The 15,359-nt window shown below is 39.8% G+C and overlaps 1 protein-coding gene across 4 annotated transcripts in view; it reads left to right on the top strand.

Annotated features, from left to right (window-relative positions):
- Positions 1-5,755, top strand: part of LOC116333029 — a 33,721-nt gene extending 27,966 nt beyond the window's left edge. For 2 of the 4 annotated variants that reach the window (XM_039607122.1, XM_039607127.1), the window contains 2 exons: positions 821-933; positions 5,735-5,755. Coding sequence is in view for 1 of the 4 variants with exons in the window: in XM_039607127.1 (XP_039463061.1) it covers positions 821-830 (10 nt within the window). In the remaining 3 variants the exon portion in view is untranslated. Of the gene's footprint in view, positions 1-820; positions 934-5,734 lie in introns of those variants that run through there. The other 2 variants (XM_039607121.1, XM_039607126.1) reach the window with 1 other exon arrangement.
- The last annotated feature ends 9,604 nt before the right edge of the window (positions 5,756-15,359 follow it).

The raw sequence follows: 15,359 nt of genomic DNA, 5'->3' as shown, positions 1-15,359 counted from the left end.
ATGTGGAGTCGTTATTTTAATAACACCAGGTTTCTCTGCAACACAAAAAAGTTTCAGTTTAATCAGAGCTGAACATGTAAAGAAACACTGAAACACCAAACTGGTGAAGATCATTTGGACTGAAACCTGCCAGAAGGAGCGTATTCTCTTATCTCTACAGTAAAATAACTGTTCATTATAGTCAGTGTTTGAGCTGTAGATGGTCTGTTTCCTGTTTGATCCACTCTGTTTTTAACACTACTGCTGCTTCTTGAAATATACCTGACACTGAAATACTGAAATAAAAAACAAGAAAAAACAAGGAAGAAAACATCTTTAAACTGAAGGAATTGAATCAAACTGGAGAAAAATCATACAAAACACCCACACGAAGTTCTGTCTGCTTCTGATGCCACGAGTGTAGCAAATTATTCCACTAAGGAATATTCAAGCCACTGATTTTGTCTGTATTCCATCTTTACATCAAGACACCTATCAAAAAGGACCCAGTGTCTGCTTGTCCACATATGGCTAAAAAGAAGAGCCAGAATAATTTTATGAGACAGTTTGGTACAATTTGTTATGAATACAAATAAAGAAATGAGCTGGACTGAACTGACCTGTGACTTTCAGAGTCATCTTGGTGTGAAAGTCCACTTTGGGGATGTCGCACTCGTACGGGCCGGCGTCGTCCGCCCTCAGGCCCTTTATGAGGATGGAGAGGTTTCCGTCCTTGTATTGGTTTGGGAAGCTGACCACACGACCTTTGAACTTTGCATCTATTTTATCCTCTCTGCTGTTGATGATGTCCAACACAACTTTGTCATCCTTGTCCCTCCAGAAGGCGGTGACCGACTCGGACAGCTGATCAGAGTAGACGCAGGGCAGGAGGACCTCATCACCGATGACGCCGGTCCTCACAGACTGGCCGCTGCCTGCAGGACGACAGGACAGGTGAGTTACAGGTTCCCTGTGCACAGCTTCACCACAGCTCTGTGCTTTAGCTCGCTGTGTGCAAAGTCTAGTAGAAAATGTGAATGTAGTATTACTACTGCGACCATCACTAAAACAAACCAACCAAGTTATCCTTGAAATGCTTGGCTATAAAATGAATAGCCACGGGGAACATTATCCTCCATGGAGGGTACCACGAAGAGAAGATAGTAAACCATCAGAGCTGCAGAAAGGTGTGATGAAGAAAGGGGTGTGTAACCCTGAAGGATCCGACACGGCTCAGAATGCTCACCTTCAGCTACTTCATTTTATTCACAATGACTGAGTTTGTTCGCAATGACTGTGTTGTTAGTTTTTCGTTTCTGCTGCAGCCATGCTGCAGAGGACATTAACCTGATTTTTTTTTTTTTTTTAATCATCTATGTTTCATCCAGTCATAAAGACCCCATGGAGTCTCTGTTTTCTGCATAGTGGACAAAAGGGTTGAATATTTGGGCATAACAACGTGCACATAGGCGACTTTCAGTGACCATGCAGCCCATTTTATTGTGTGAGATAGATGGTATCCACAGTACCAGACTCCCTGCTCAGCTCTGCTCTTTGCTTATATGTAAATATATACTTAAAATTGTGGATTTAAATCATTTGCTTCCCACATAAGGAAGAAAAACTACAAAGATCCCTTCTCTGATTTCATGGCTCAAATGTTATTTTTCACTCTCTGGTCTCTGTTTCATAGTGCTGTACATGCCTTCTGTACTGATACAGACTGCACTCTGTAAGTCTCAGATACCAGTGGTGCAAGCCAAAAGGACGACGCGCCCCACCGACACTCTGAACTCTTTATTGACCTCTAAAAACGACACTTTCAGATTTCAGACCGGGTCTACTTTAAACCCGAGACCCTCACAGCTTAGAGGGACTTACCTGAGCTCAGACTACATAGCAGACACAGCAACCCCACTGAGGTCCAGAGAGACAAGCCATGAGGGTGAACAGGCCACGACATGGACACGAGGATGAATACTTCCTGCTGCTGGTGTCTATTACAGTTATTTTTGGAAACGCATACCAGTCAGCTTTACTAACACTACGTGGTGGGATTTATCTGGAGTGAGAGTGGGAAGTGTGCAGCTGTGACAGGTGGCAGACTCAGTCCTGTAACTTCCCACATATGTATATATACACATACATATATATATATATATATATATATACACATACATATATATATATATATATATACACATACATATATATATATATATACATACATATATATACACATATATATATATATATATATATATATATATATATATATATATATAAAAAAAAAAAACACCCATCTCGCCCCTGCGGGCGGTTTATCTTCCAAGCTCGGGTCCTCTACCAGAGGCCTGGGCCTATACACATATATATATATCTATATATATAGATATATATATATACATACACACACACACACACACACACACACACACACACATACATACATACAGGACAGTCTGTGCAGTAAGCTACATTTTATTTCTTTAATTTTACATATTTATTACTTAAAATTTAGTCCCAAAGAGTCGTTCTGCCAGATTTCTTCCACTTACTAAAGAAGCATTTCTTTATCATGTAGAAAAACTGAGGGGTGTTGTTGAAAAGCACTTTTTTCCCCCTCTTACATGATAACTGAGGGTTTCAGCGTGTGGTTAAACTTCTTTACACTGACAAAAAGGAGGATTTCACTGGTCTGCCCCACTTAAGGTGAAAGTGGGCTCTCAAGTGGCCCACAATGCAAGATGAATGTGACATCCCTGATTTAAGGAGTGAAGTTCACTTTAGGAACACCATTTCTGACTTTGTTTGAAATGACAACAAAATTAAAACTGGAAAACAAAAAGTATAAATTTCCACAGTTCAGAGAAAATCTCATCTATAATATGTTTATTATAGCAAACAGTTTATTACAGCAAACAGCAGTTACCTATGGGGGAAATGCAGAAGCTGGATGTGTCACCAGGTGGAGACACACCTTCACTTCTCCAAACACATTTTTAACAAATAGTTCAGTGTTTTTACAGCTCAGTCGAACTTTAAACACTAGCAAACTGCAGTCTGTCTGAAGCAGAAAACAAGAATTTTCAACATACTAAAACTCAAACCAACTGAAGAATCAATAATGTATTTTTTAATGCGAGCAAACTGACTTCCTTCACACCTTAAATAGCACGCTAGACAATACAAACATTTCACAGTCAATATAATGTATTTAAAACAAAACAATAAGTGCAGTGAGAGATTCAAATGTTTCTGTAAAGTGCAATATCTCTTTCACTGCTTTTCCAGCAATGATTGTAATAATCAGTGTGAAGAATTTGCTGAACTTTTGGTGTGTGTTTCTTTCTTTCTTCTTTTTATTTTTTTTCCTTTTGCACATTTTATTTTTTTTAAAGAAATAATTAAATAAATATATAAATAAATAAATAGTCAGTGCATCTTTTTTCACTTCAATGTAGCAGAAAAAACAAATCTGTACAAAATTTTCCATTAAAGCCAGCCAATCATCTGTGATGTCAGGAGCTCTCTGAACCAATCAACATCCCTGAGTCTTAAATCTGCTGCAGCATCACAGCAGTTTGTAATTGTCATTATTATTATTATTGGTAACAGTACCATGTGGTGGCTCTGACACTTTAAAGGTTCATCAAGTTTTAAATGCTTGTGGCTCAAACTTAAAGGCTTTGAAATTTTTGACTTTTTCTCCCAAATACACACAAAAGCACAAATTACCACCGCTGGTAGGAAGGTAAACTTAACAAACTTCACACACAGAGCTGCCACATCAGGGTGATTTTTTCCAAGCAATCTAAAGAGCTTCATCCTGAAAAATAACTGACCTGTGTTAAAGTCTCTTCACTTTCCTCCAGCATTTTATGATTGCACTGAAAACTGATCCGAGACGACAGATGAATGTGGATAATTTACTGTACAAGTAAGATGTACATAAGTTCCATCTTAGTGGCAAATGTTCATCACTGACAGCAAACATCAGCCAATAAGAGAAGCAAAATAAAAGAGGCTAACCCGTGCTGGATTCTGGTCCTGGGGGTTTGAGCCTATCGATAGAGTCAGGTTGAGAAGTGGGGTTGCCAGTCTGTGTCAGGGCTAGCATAAAGAGACAAGCAACCATTCACACTCATACAGCCAGTTTAAAGTAGCCAATTAACCCAGTACCCAGGTCTTTGGACTGTGGGAGGAAGCCAGAGTATCCGGAGAGAATCTACACAGACATGAAGAGGACACACAAACTCAGAAAGGCTTGAAGTCTGTGATTTAACAATTTAGAGCTTCTTCTGGTGAAATAAAGACTGCCTCCCTTCATCCCTTCACAGTGTGGAATGTCAACGTGATTGTATATAATTTATGACTGAAGTTAAACCCAACTTGTGCCTACTTTAAAGAGCAGAACAGTGCAAACAGAGGAGCAGAGAGGAGAGTCAGGAGGTGGTTTGAGGAGGCGGTTACTGCTGCACCACGAGGTGAAACACTCACAGGGTCTCCAGCCTTGAACGTTAGTTTAACAGCAGGTTTCTCTGCAACACAAAACAACCAAACATCAGTTTAATCAGAGCTGAAAGTTTTTATTTTTAAGGACAGATGCCTGAATGAACATAGCTCAGATCATCATCATCATCATGAGTGTGAAGGTCAGGTCAGAAAAAACTGAACTTTGGGACTAATAATGTTTAAACTGAACGGAGCAAACTCACTCTGGAAATAATCAAAAAGCTCTATAAAAATAAAAAAAGAATTCAGAGCGGACAGGTCGCCCAGGGCTAAATGAAACAGCACTGAGAACAGAATTAGCTTACACTTACATATTTACATATATGCATATATCAAGCTACTTTTTGCACAATGCTCAGTCTTTTGCACTAACCCACTGTCATTGTTGCAGTGGGTTAGTATCAATGTTAGTTTCATTGTGTCTGTATCGTTCTGTTCTGTCTGGTGTTGCACTTTCTTTTGGGTTTTTTTTTTGCAATTTTTGCACACTTGCACTTCATGTAGTCTGTGTTGATTGTCTGTTATATGTGGCACCATGGTCTTGGAGGAACACTGTCTCGCTTCACTGTATACTGCACCACTGCACATGGTTGAAATAACAATAAAGCCACTTGACTTGATATACTTGTGTCTACAAAGAGGCAAAAACAGTCACAATCTGACTCAGCACAAGTTAGAGTCCCTGTCTTTTCATATTTTTTCTTTTTTCTCATATCCTCTTAACCTTCCTTTTAATACATATGTAAAATACACCTTTGAGTCAAATGGAAAATGAACACAATGTGTGTGGAATACAAACCTCTGATGGTCTGTTACCAAGTTATATTTGGAGTGGAGGAAAGGTTCCAGAAAATCAGGACAACTTTGAAAAAGTTTAGTGATTTTTTTTAAGGCTGACATGAACTGAACTAAATCAAATTGATTTAGAGGAAATTTCAAAGGCTTTTCAGATACTCCTGAGCTGCTGCTGCACAAACACTGAGGTGTTCCTAATAAAGTGTTCGTGCTGCTGAACTGACCTGTGACTTTCAGAGTCATCTTGGCCTGATAGTCCACTTTGGGGATGTTGCAGTCATACGGGCCGGCGTCGTCCGCCCTCAGGCCCTTTATGAGGATGGAGAGGTTTCCGTTCTTGTATTGGTCTGGGAAGCTGACCACACGACCTTTAAACTTTGGATCTATTTTATCCTCTCTGCTGTTGATGATGTCCAACACAACTTTGTCATCCTTGTCCCTCCAGAAGGCGGTGACCGGCTCAGACAGCTGTTCAGAGTAGACGCAGGGCAGGAGGACCTCATCCCGGATGAAGCCGGTCCTCACAGACTGGCTGCTGGCTGCAGGACGACAGGACAGGTTTGTGGTTTAGCTCGGTGTGTCCATAGTGAAGAACCCAGTAAACCCAGTAACAGCCAGGCCTCAGGCTGTGTGTGGCAAGGGGAGATTAAATGCTAATCTAGTGTACAAGTGCACATTTCATTGCACAGAGAGTTAGAACGTTATGTGATTTGTTTGCATGTTCTTCCTAAATTTGAGTGGGTTTCAGTCCAAAGACCAGTGCATGCTGGGTTAATTGTTGATTCTGAATTGCTTGTAGGTGTGAATTATTGTCTGTTTTTTCATGTTGGCCGTGCAATAAACTGGCAACCTGCCTTTTGCCCTACCACAGCTGGCATAAGCTCCAGCCTGGATATGAAGGTAGGTTCTAAGTCATGCAGGTCATGGTCATCTTAGGAGGCTGAAAAAACGCCAACTGGACTTCTTCAGGTCTAAAACCAAATGGTCGAAAGGCTCAGCATTTTAAACCCTAGTATTTAAAGAGTGACCTTTGACCTTTAGGTACTTAAAGAAGTCCAGGTGCCTTCCTTCTCAAGCTGTTAAGACAACCCAGGACCTTCTTGCTCTGAGGTGACAGTTCTGACCATGACTGTTCTCTTTTCTCACAGATGAATAGCAGTAAACGGGTTCCTCAGCTTACAGAGACTCACCTGGGCATAAAGTGCACAGCAGACACATCAAAACCACCAAGATGCAGAGAGCCGAATGCTGACAGGAGGACATCAGGATAAATGCGTCCAAACTGATTTACGCTTGGCCTGCAGGACTCACGGCTTATTCAAGTTCTGGGGAAAAAAAATGTAATAAAAAAAATTATCGGGTTAATGAAGGACATTACACTTTTAAAGTGAAGGCTGGTTCTTCACCCTAACCGGTCTATATCCTTCAAGCTCGGGTCCTCTACCACATGCTTGGGAACTTGAGGGTCCTGTGCAGTATCTTTGCTGTTTCTAGGACTGCGCTCTTATGGACAGAGAACTTGGATGTTGTTCCTGGGATCAGCTGGAGCCACTCGCCTAGCTTGGGGTCACTGCGCCTAGTGCTCCAATTACCACTGGGACCACTGTTACCTTCACCCTCCACATCTTTTCAAGCTCTTCTCTGTGCCCTTGGTACTTCTACAGCTTCTCGTCATTCGGTATTGCTACGTCTATCACTACGGCCGTCTTCATCTGCTTTGCTTCTATACATCACTAAGCACGTGATTGGTTGGGGCCATCTTCCTGGTGTACTTCTTTGTTGTTGATCTGTATGTTTTCATCCTGGACTGTGGTTCTGTCACTCAATAGTCCTCGCCCTCCCTCCTTCTGCTTAGCGAGCCAGATCAGGTTGCTGATGTCAGTGGCTACTGTCTCATCCTTTAGTGAGCTTTTTAATCCCAGCAAGTTCTCTCATTTCGGGCAGGACGTAGGTGTTGATTGCCCAGATCTTGTTCTTTCCATTCTCCTCCTCAGGACTGGCCTTACCCTCAATGCCTCCTTTATTCCTTGCATACAGATGGTCGAATCTATTACATTCAAACAGCCGAGTGATTTCTCAGTGATGCTAATCCTAAAGTATTTCTGAGCCTGCACAGATAATAAAAGAAGCAAATGTCTTCATATAAAACCTTCACAACAGTCCAACAGTTTAAAGGCTCACTGTAGGGGAAAAAAGGAAACAATAAAACTATTCAGAGGAAAACAGCTGCAGCCCTGATATTCTGGTTATTTGTAATCATGTATTTAAATGAATTACATTTATCCCACAGAGTCAAACAGACTTAAATAACTTCTTGCAACATACTGTGAGTTTTGTGGTCAGTTTATTTGAATTGATATTGTTCAAACTTCATGTTAAATGACCCGTCTTAGTTCAGGTTTATGTTGTTTTCTGACTGGTTGTTCTGCAGATAAACTGGATCAACATGAAATTTCTTTGTGTATAAAATCTTAAGGTCTGTATTTTATTCACTAACTAAAAATGATCCCACAAGCTTCTTTTAAAACTGCTTTTTCCCTGTCCTGTCTGGCAGGTTTGCAATCAGAATTATGATCTGCAAGCACAGTGTTGTCAAACACATTTAGCTTTTCCTATAAAGTCTTTATATGCTCCTCTTGTTCAGGTGTTTCTTTCATCTCTTTATTTATTCATTTCAATTAATTATTCATTACTATTCCTGTTATTTAAGTTATTACATTACATGTGGTATACAGGATAAGCCCCAGGTGAGGTGCCCACAACCAAGTTTTAAACGTGGATCCATTCTGACTGAAAACACTGACACATCTATAATGGCTGCTGATGTTACACAGAGTTAAAAAACCAAAAACACAAAGAGTCTTTTCAAACTTACAGAAAGTCTGTTGGGATAATGAGATAATCAGATGAAACACTGACAAAATTCAAATACAGCACTGAGCTGCCAAAGCAGCTTAAGTATCGAGGTTATTTTCATATCACTAAGTCAAACAAGTAAAAAGCTTCTAGTGTGCTAGAAACTTTTCTTTTTATCTGGATGCCACTGAAATACGGAGAACTGCCTCCTGAGGTCAGCAAATATTTCCATGTTGAATAACCATCAGCTCAGCGATGGTTATGCTATGGCTATTTTCTGTGGATAATAAGAATAAAGTGATCATAGCACACTAACAGTAATGTACGAGATCAGATACACAAAACAGCCGACTTTCAAAGGACTGTGTTTAGTTTTAAAACATTAAAGTATCACAAAACGTCATACACATTCACAAAATGGGACAGTGGAAGACCTCACCTGCTTCCTGCCTGCTGCTTAGTTTTCATCACCCATCTCCACCTGTGGACCCTTTTTTGGTTTTTGTTGCGAACGGAGAAAATCTTTATGATTCTAAGCGCCCATGACTAATGATGCCCCGCTAGAAGCTGACGCTCCGGTGCGTGTGTCAAAGCAACACACTGCTTCAGTAACATTGGGCGTTTCTCAATATGCGTACTTGTGCGTACTTGCGTTCTCGTGTACTCGTGATACGTCATCAGTCGGAGACCAAGTACTGTTCCAATTCGAAGTACGCATCAAGCCGAGAACGCGAAAAAGTCCCGGATGTGTTCTCGATCCGCCCGTTTTATCGAGCATGCATCGGTGTGGACTTGGGACAGCTATATATCCCAGAATGCATTTCGTCCAAAACTCAACAGCGGACTCCCGGCACATCGTTTTCAACCAAATTATGCAAGTAAGAAATATGAACATGCTGCCAAAAACCCCAGAAAAAATAAATGAAAGCATACACAAGGTTGGAGCCGCATGTAGACGGAGCTGGGGTATTGCTTCAGGAATGGAACTAATAAACTGTGCGGGCCATTCAGTGTCGTACTTTGCCATGAGTGTCCCATTACACCGCAGCTCCATCTGAATATGCACAGGTGCAGTTTCCACGTAAATGGGTTGCGAAGCAGCTCGAAATTCTCTTTTTGTGCTTCAAAGTCACCCAAGCGCCGTGCGTACTCAGTGCGCACTCAGTGCATCAGCAAAGTCCGCTGACTCGGTTCAACATTACTTGGCAACAGGGAAAGAGGCAAGTTGCACTGGTGCATTTGTGACAGCTTCACTTGGAATGCCTTCACCGCATCATACATGCCATGTCCATGAACTGACAGATTTCCTTGCTGAGCTCAAAAACTCTTTTGAGAACTTTTCCCCAACTCAGCCAACGGACCTCCGTATGATATGGAATGTCGGCAAACTCTGAATCTATTTCCCACATAAAAGACTGAAATTGAGGGTGATTTAAACCTTTAGCTCAGATAAAATTTACGGTTTGCGTTACGGTGATCATTACATGCTCCTTTTAAGGACTTTACCACACAGCGTTTCCTGGTGTATGATGCAGTATGCTGTTAACTCACCGGTACAGTTCTCCTCCTGCATCTTTACTCGCATCCTGCCGACTATTTTCACTGCACAAAACAGGTTTGTCAGAACACCGTCTTAAATTAAATTCCTTAATTACAGCCACATTAGCTCCACAGTGGTTTATAAGAAAGTGAATCATTCTCGGGATATGTGTTTTGATGGTGAGAGATAGCGAACCACTCATCATTCTATTCAGAGATATGGAGCCAGCGAGGAAGAGTGGAGGCTCTGTCGTGTGGAGTATTTTGAGTTGATTTTGGTCAGTCGGATGGGTTTGCCAGCTTTGTCTTCTTGTTGTTTCCTTTTGTTTTGTATGTGTTTATTTTATCTGAAAACGTGAAAAACTTAAAATGTCTTAGCAAAACATAAATCTGCTTTTCATAATATAAATATCATTAAATAACTTTAGAAAGACTTCCATTCTCATTAAATTAAGGATGACTCATTAACACACATTAGCTCTGTGGGACCCAGGAAGACCGTATACTTGCATCCCTACCAACTTGCATTTCAGTTTCTCCAGCATCTTCTGTTCCATGTGAGAGGATTTTCTCTTATCTCCAAGAGAAAAAAAAAAACAGACTCGGCCATCGCACAGTGGAACAAATTCGCTTCTTAAAAGAAATAAAAAAGGGTTACCTTAAATGCAGCATGTTTTTACTTTACATGTTCATAAGCATTCTCCCTTTCCAGTTCACAATAAATTCGACCCCCAGGTCAAAAACACGTATAAGAGAATTTGCCTAATATGATGTTATTTATACCTGTCCAGCTGCCCAGTGATTAATTGAGTGCACGGAGGCAGGACCTCACAGCAGAAGCATACTCCATAATGTGTTGTACATTATTATATGCATATTATATGTATTTTTCATCTGTTGTATTTACCAACATCAACAAGTCACAAGCAAAGAAAGACCTGACCATGGAGCATGTTTAAACAAGGAAAGCTTATTGATCAAAATGATTTATTAAAGAAATAAACATAACAAATTTTTCACCCCGACCAAGTCTCTGACCCCGCCTCCCCCCTCCTTATTTCATGGTTTGGTTTGATCCAGGTGAACGTGAGGTATAACGGTGGGATGGCTCTGTCGATCTCACGTGCTGCACCATAATGTTTAATATTTAGTATTTACTGTCATATTCCCATATATCATTGTGATCTTGTTTATTACTCTTGTCTTCTTCTGTTTGCTTTCTTTTTTCTTTCTCAACAGGTGATCCAGGTGATCGATATGTATTTTTTTTTTGTCTGCTTATTCTGTTGGTTTTTGTTTTTTGCCCTTTTTCCCCGTCCCTCTTCTCAGGTTTTTTTTTCTTTCCTTCTTTCTTTCTCCCCTTTCTTTCCACCAGTCAAGTCTGTCCCGTATTCAGCAAGTGAAAATAAAATAAACAATAAAAGGTGAATCAGATGGACCATTACGGCAAGGCTGGGATGGTCCATTTGGTAAAATAAATCCGTTGGGCATCTTTCTTCGCCTTTAGACAATAATTCTGATGGCAAAAGAACCAAACGGGACAGGTTAAAAAAACAAAACAAAAAAACGGTGGGATGGCTCCGATAAAAGTGAAGTCTGCGTAAAAAAAAGGAACTCACAACGAAGCCGGCATTAAATACTTTCCCAGTGTTAGCTAGCTTACTTTCTAACAGAAAATAGTGTGTTTGTGATATTTTAGCCAACATGTAAGATCCTTTGTACTTGTGTATACTAAATCACTATCACTAAAGTTGGTATGTCTGCGGACCTTGTGCCAGGCAACACGGCATCTGGCTCAGGTTTACCTGTGCCACTTCCACCTCCCCACACCCAAAATCCGCACACTGAACCAGCCCTACTGATATCTGAAGAACAACATGAGTTTTCTTATATAAAAAATGTGTTTACTTTGTAATAATAATACATTTTCATTGTAACCCACATAGCTGGCTATACTTTGTCTGAAAATTGGTATCAGAAACATTACTTAAGTTATATTTGCCAATACTTAACATTATAAATACAAACATTTAACCAGTAAAAAATACCATTACCCCATTTTGTACTTTACTTACATTCAAACAGTTATCATATATTTAGTCTGTATTTCTATTTGGTGTAAGGTACCTATGAGTGTAAAAATAAATAAATCATCAAGTGATCATTAAAGATATTAAAATGCTTGCACATATCTCATCAATCTCATCTGGGGAATGGCTGCAATCACAGCATTGTAAGATGATGAAAGATGTACCCTTAGGCCCCCTCCTCGATTCAGAGATGTTCTTTCCCTTTTCATATAAATGGCCTCCTTGACTCCGCGCTCAAACCAGCGTTCTTCCCTGTCCAGGATGTGTACATCCTCATCATTGAAAGAGTCTCCGCTGGCCTGTATCTGGCATTTTTTGCCATCTTACAATGCTGTGATTGCAGCCATTCCCCAACTCTCTGTGAATGGTACTCATGGCCATTGATCAGTGTTCTTTGATCAATGGGTTTTGGTCAGTGGTTGTTGATCAATGGTCATGAGAATTTGCATAATTATGATTAAGGAACTGACCTCCCAGCCCATTGTTTCTTCAGTGGGCTGGTTTCAGTCATTATGCAAATGTACTGGTTATAAGATTGGGGAAACCTGCAGTCAGCTGAGACTGAAGAAGTCACTTGGATGAGTGACGAAACGTTTCTCCCACAAAATGCTACGTCCAGATGAACAGATTCAACTTTTGGAGATGGTCAGTAAAGTATCTTTATAATAATGATGATCACAGAGTGTCTCCACCTGCTGGCCAAAATAATAATTGAAAATAATGATCTTTATCCTCAGCCTTTACTTGTCTCTAGTCTCATAATGGTCATTATCATTTTTATACTTTTAACTTTTTGTGAAACCATCATTTACATAAAGATGCAGTTTGTACTATTATATGTCAATTAGAGCATGCATCTCTTTGAAAACTTTGAAATTAGATTAAAATTAATTTCTGCTTCAAATGTTCTCAAAAACATATTTCCCTCGGTTACTTTTGTACTTGCACGGTAAATTAACGATTAATAAGCATGTGTGCAGCTGTGTATTGCTTGCACTGATCAGATGTGACATTCTGAACACTAATAAGTTATGTGAATAACAGTAAATATCTCTTCATCATGGCACCTGCTAGTGAAATATATTAGGGAGAAAGTGAGCTTTTTGTCTTCAATGTTTACGTGTTAGAAGCAGAAAAAAGGGGTTTTAAGTTAGACAAGTGCTTAAATTTGATAGTTAGACCATTGAGTCAGAGCATCTCCAAAGCTGCAGCCCCTGCAGTGTGTTTCCAATCTGCACTGGGCAGTAGTTATCAAAAGTGGTCCAAGAAAGGAGCAGTGATGAACTAGCAATAGGGTCATGTAGCTGGCTTGTGTGGTCCGAACCAACACATGAAATGCTGTACCTCAAACTGCTGAATGAGTTACTGCTGGATCTGACAAAACAATGTCAGAATACACAGTGCACCACAGTTTGTTGCGTTTGGGGCCTCATAGCAGCAGACCAGTCAGGGTGCCCGTGTGATTTTGTTTTTATTTGATGAAAGTAAAGAGCAGAGCTGGATTCAAGTTCAAGGTGAGACTGTTTGTCTTAGAGAGAAACAGTCCAGCAGGTGGCAGCATTGCAACACAGACGCTCATATTCATGCACAACACAGAAAATTCTTTTCAGTTCAATGTGGTGCACAAAACTGAAAGCCTTTGAAACTTGGAGACATCTGAATGGAGTCTTGTGCTCTGTGAGTTCACACTAGTAGGAAAAAATATGGTAACTTAACCTGATAAAAATCTAAAACTAACCTTATATTAAGTTAAATTTTAGGACAGGACAAAATGTACCTTTGGACCAAACTATACTGACATGAGTTATGGTGTAGTAATGGTGTGTTATATTTTTGACTTTTGTAAACATGTCATTCAACGCCTCACTAATCTCTAAAAGCAGACAGGATTTAATGCTTTCTCTGTAAAATCTATTGTTTAAACTGTTAACATTATTTATGGTTCCTACAGTTTAATTATGTAAATTACATAATGCAGAATGCAAATAGAACTTGTAAATGCTGAATGTAAAAACTAAATAAGAACACATATAAGCAGACTGATCCCGGTATAGCACAACGAGCTCTACCAAACTGTTTCTACTAGCAAGTGGATGCTACCCACAACATTTAATGCAACAACACAGTTAGTTGCTGCAACAACTCCCATCAAGCACAAGTGTACAGGTCTTCTAGATAAGGTGATAAACATAAGAGGGCCTAATAACAAAATAAACAGATTACCATTCACAGAAGACTGCATCCAGTGTATGTTAAACATCCTGAATTTGCTTGTTGGGTTTGCTAATAGTAATTTCAGTGCAACATGAAGCTATTCTTTAGGAAGCATAAAGGTCACTCTGTCAAAGACGCCAATTTTCACATTTTTCACAAAGAAGGCAGATTGTTTGAAAGAGGGGTGAAAGAGGCCATCTATGTCCACTTTGAACGACTATCCGTGAACACAGTGGGTGGCTTACGACACCAACTGTCTGCCATCTATAATCTAGTGTTGAGATCCCTCCCAAGTGCATCAACCCTAACTCACATCTTGCATTTGGAGGCCTTAATAAGACACATGATAGGGTGTGGCCAGGTCATACAATGGTTTCAGCTGAAACTTCTGGTGGTAATGACACACCTTTTTTCAAACTTTGGCTCATGTGATGAGTCACATGAATGATAGCGTGTCAGTGATCTTCTTAAAAGCCAACTCCCACGAGGGCTTAAATACCCGGGACTGTCCACCATTTGGTTTTAAAACTGAAGAAGACTCTTGGATGAGAGTTGAATCATCTTCAAGAAACTTAAAGCAATCTAGTTGCTTTCTTTCCAGTCTCCTTCGAATGCATATTATGTGTATTAAAGAAAACGAACAAGATAAACATATGCATTAACTTTCTTTATTGTAATAACACGTATAATGTGTATTCATACATGCAGGTCTGTACTACAAAGGTTTGTACAATATTCACAGCTGATTACATCTTTGTTCTCAAATGCACACGTTTTCAGATGGAACAATATTTAAAGAAATCTAACACTGATACAACATTTATGTGGACTGCTTTGTGTCAAAGAAGAGAAAACTGACTTGTAGTTCAATGTTTTCTCACAGCCAGTTCTTGATTTTAGAGACAAGGACCCAAATCTACTGCAAGATTTTCTGCCATGCTTACCAAATGGATGGAGTTTCAGTTCACTTATCTCTGGAGTCTGGTTCTTGATGTCGTCAATCAGCACTGAGGGTGGGGGCAACATTATTTTAAAGCTTGCACCACCTCACATCTCCTTTAGGATACAGCCTAAAGTACTTCAAACACAACATTAATCTTGTAAAACTGTAAAATCTAATCATTGATGTCTTTATATTAATTTCTGGAGGGCAAATCTCCCCTAGGTGTTTTCAGACCTCCTCTGTACAGTTCCTGCAAACACACATACACACATAATCATGACTAACATACCACCACTGAGAGTAATAAGTTTGAGGATTGAATTATACTGTTTCATCCCTCCCATATCACATTGTTTCATGTATCTGTGTTTTCCCCATTAAGTTATCTAACTTCCAGTTTTATTTTGATCCTTTCACACACAGTGGTC

The sequence above is a fragment of the Oreochromis aureus genome, linkage group 23 (assembly GCF_013358895.1).
Source record: "Oreochromis aureus strain Israel breed Guangdong linkage group 23, ZZ_aureus, whole genome shotgun sequence".
NCBI lineage: Eukaryota > Metazoa > Chordata > Actinopteri > Cichliformes > Cichlidae > Oreochromis > Oreochromis aureus.
The sequence above is the reverse complement of the archived record's forward strand: the minus strand, read 5'-3'. Positions and strand labels throughout refer to the sequence as shown.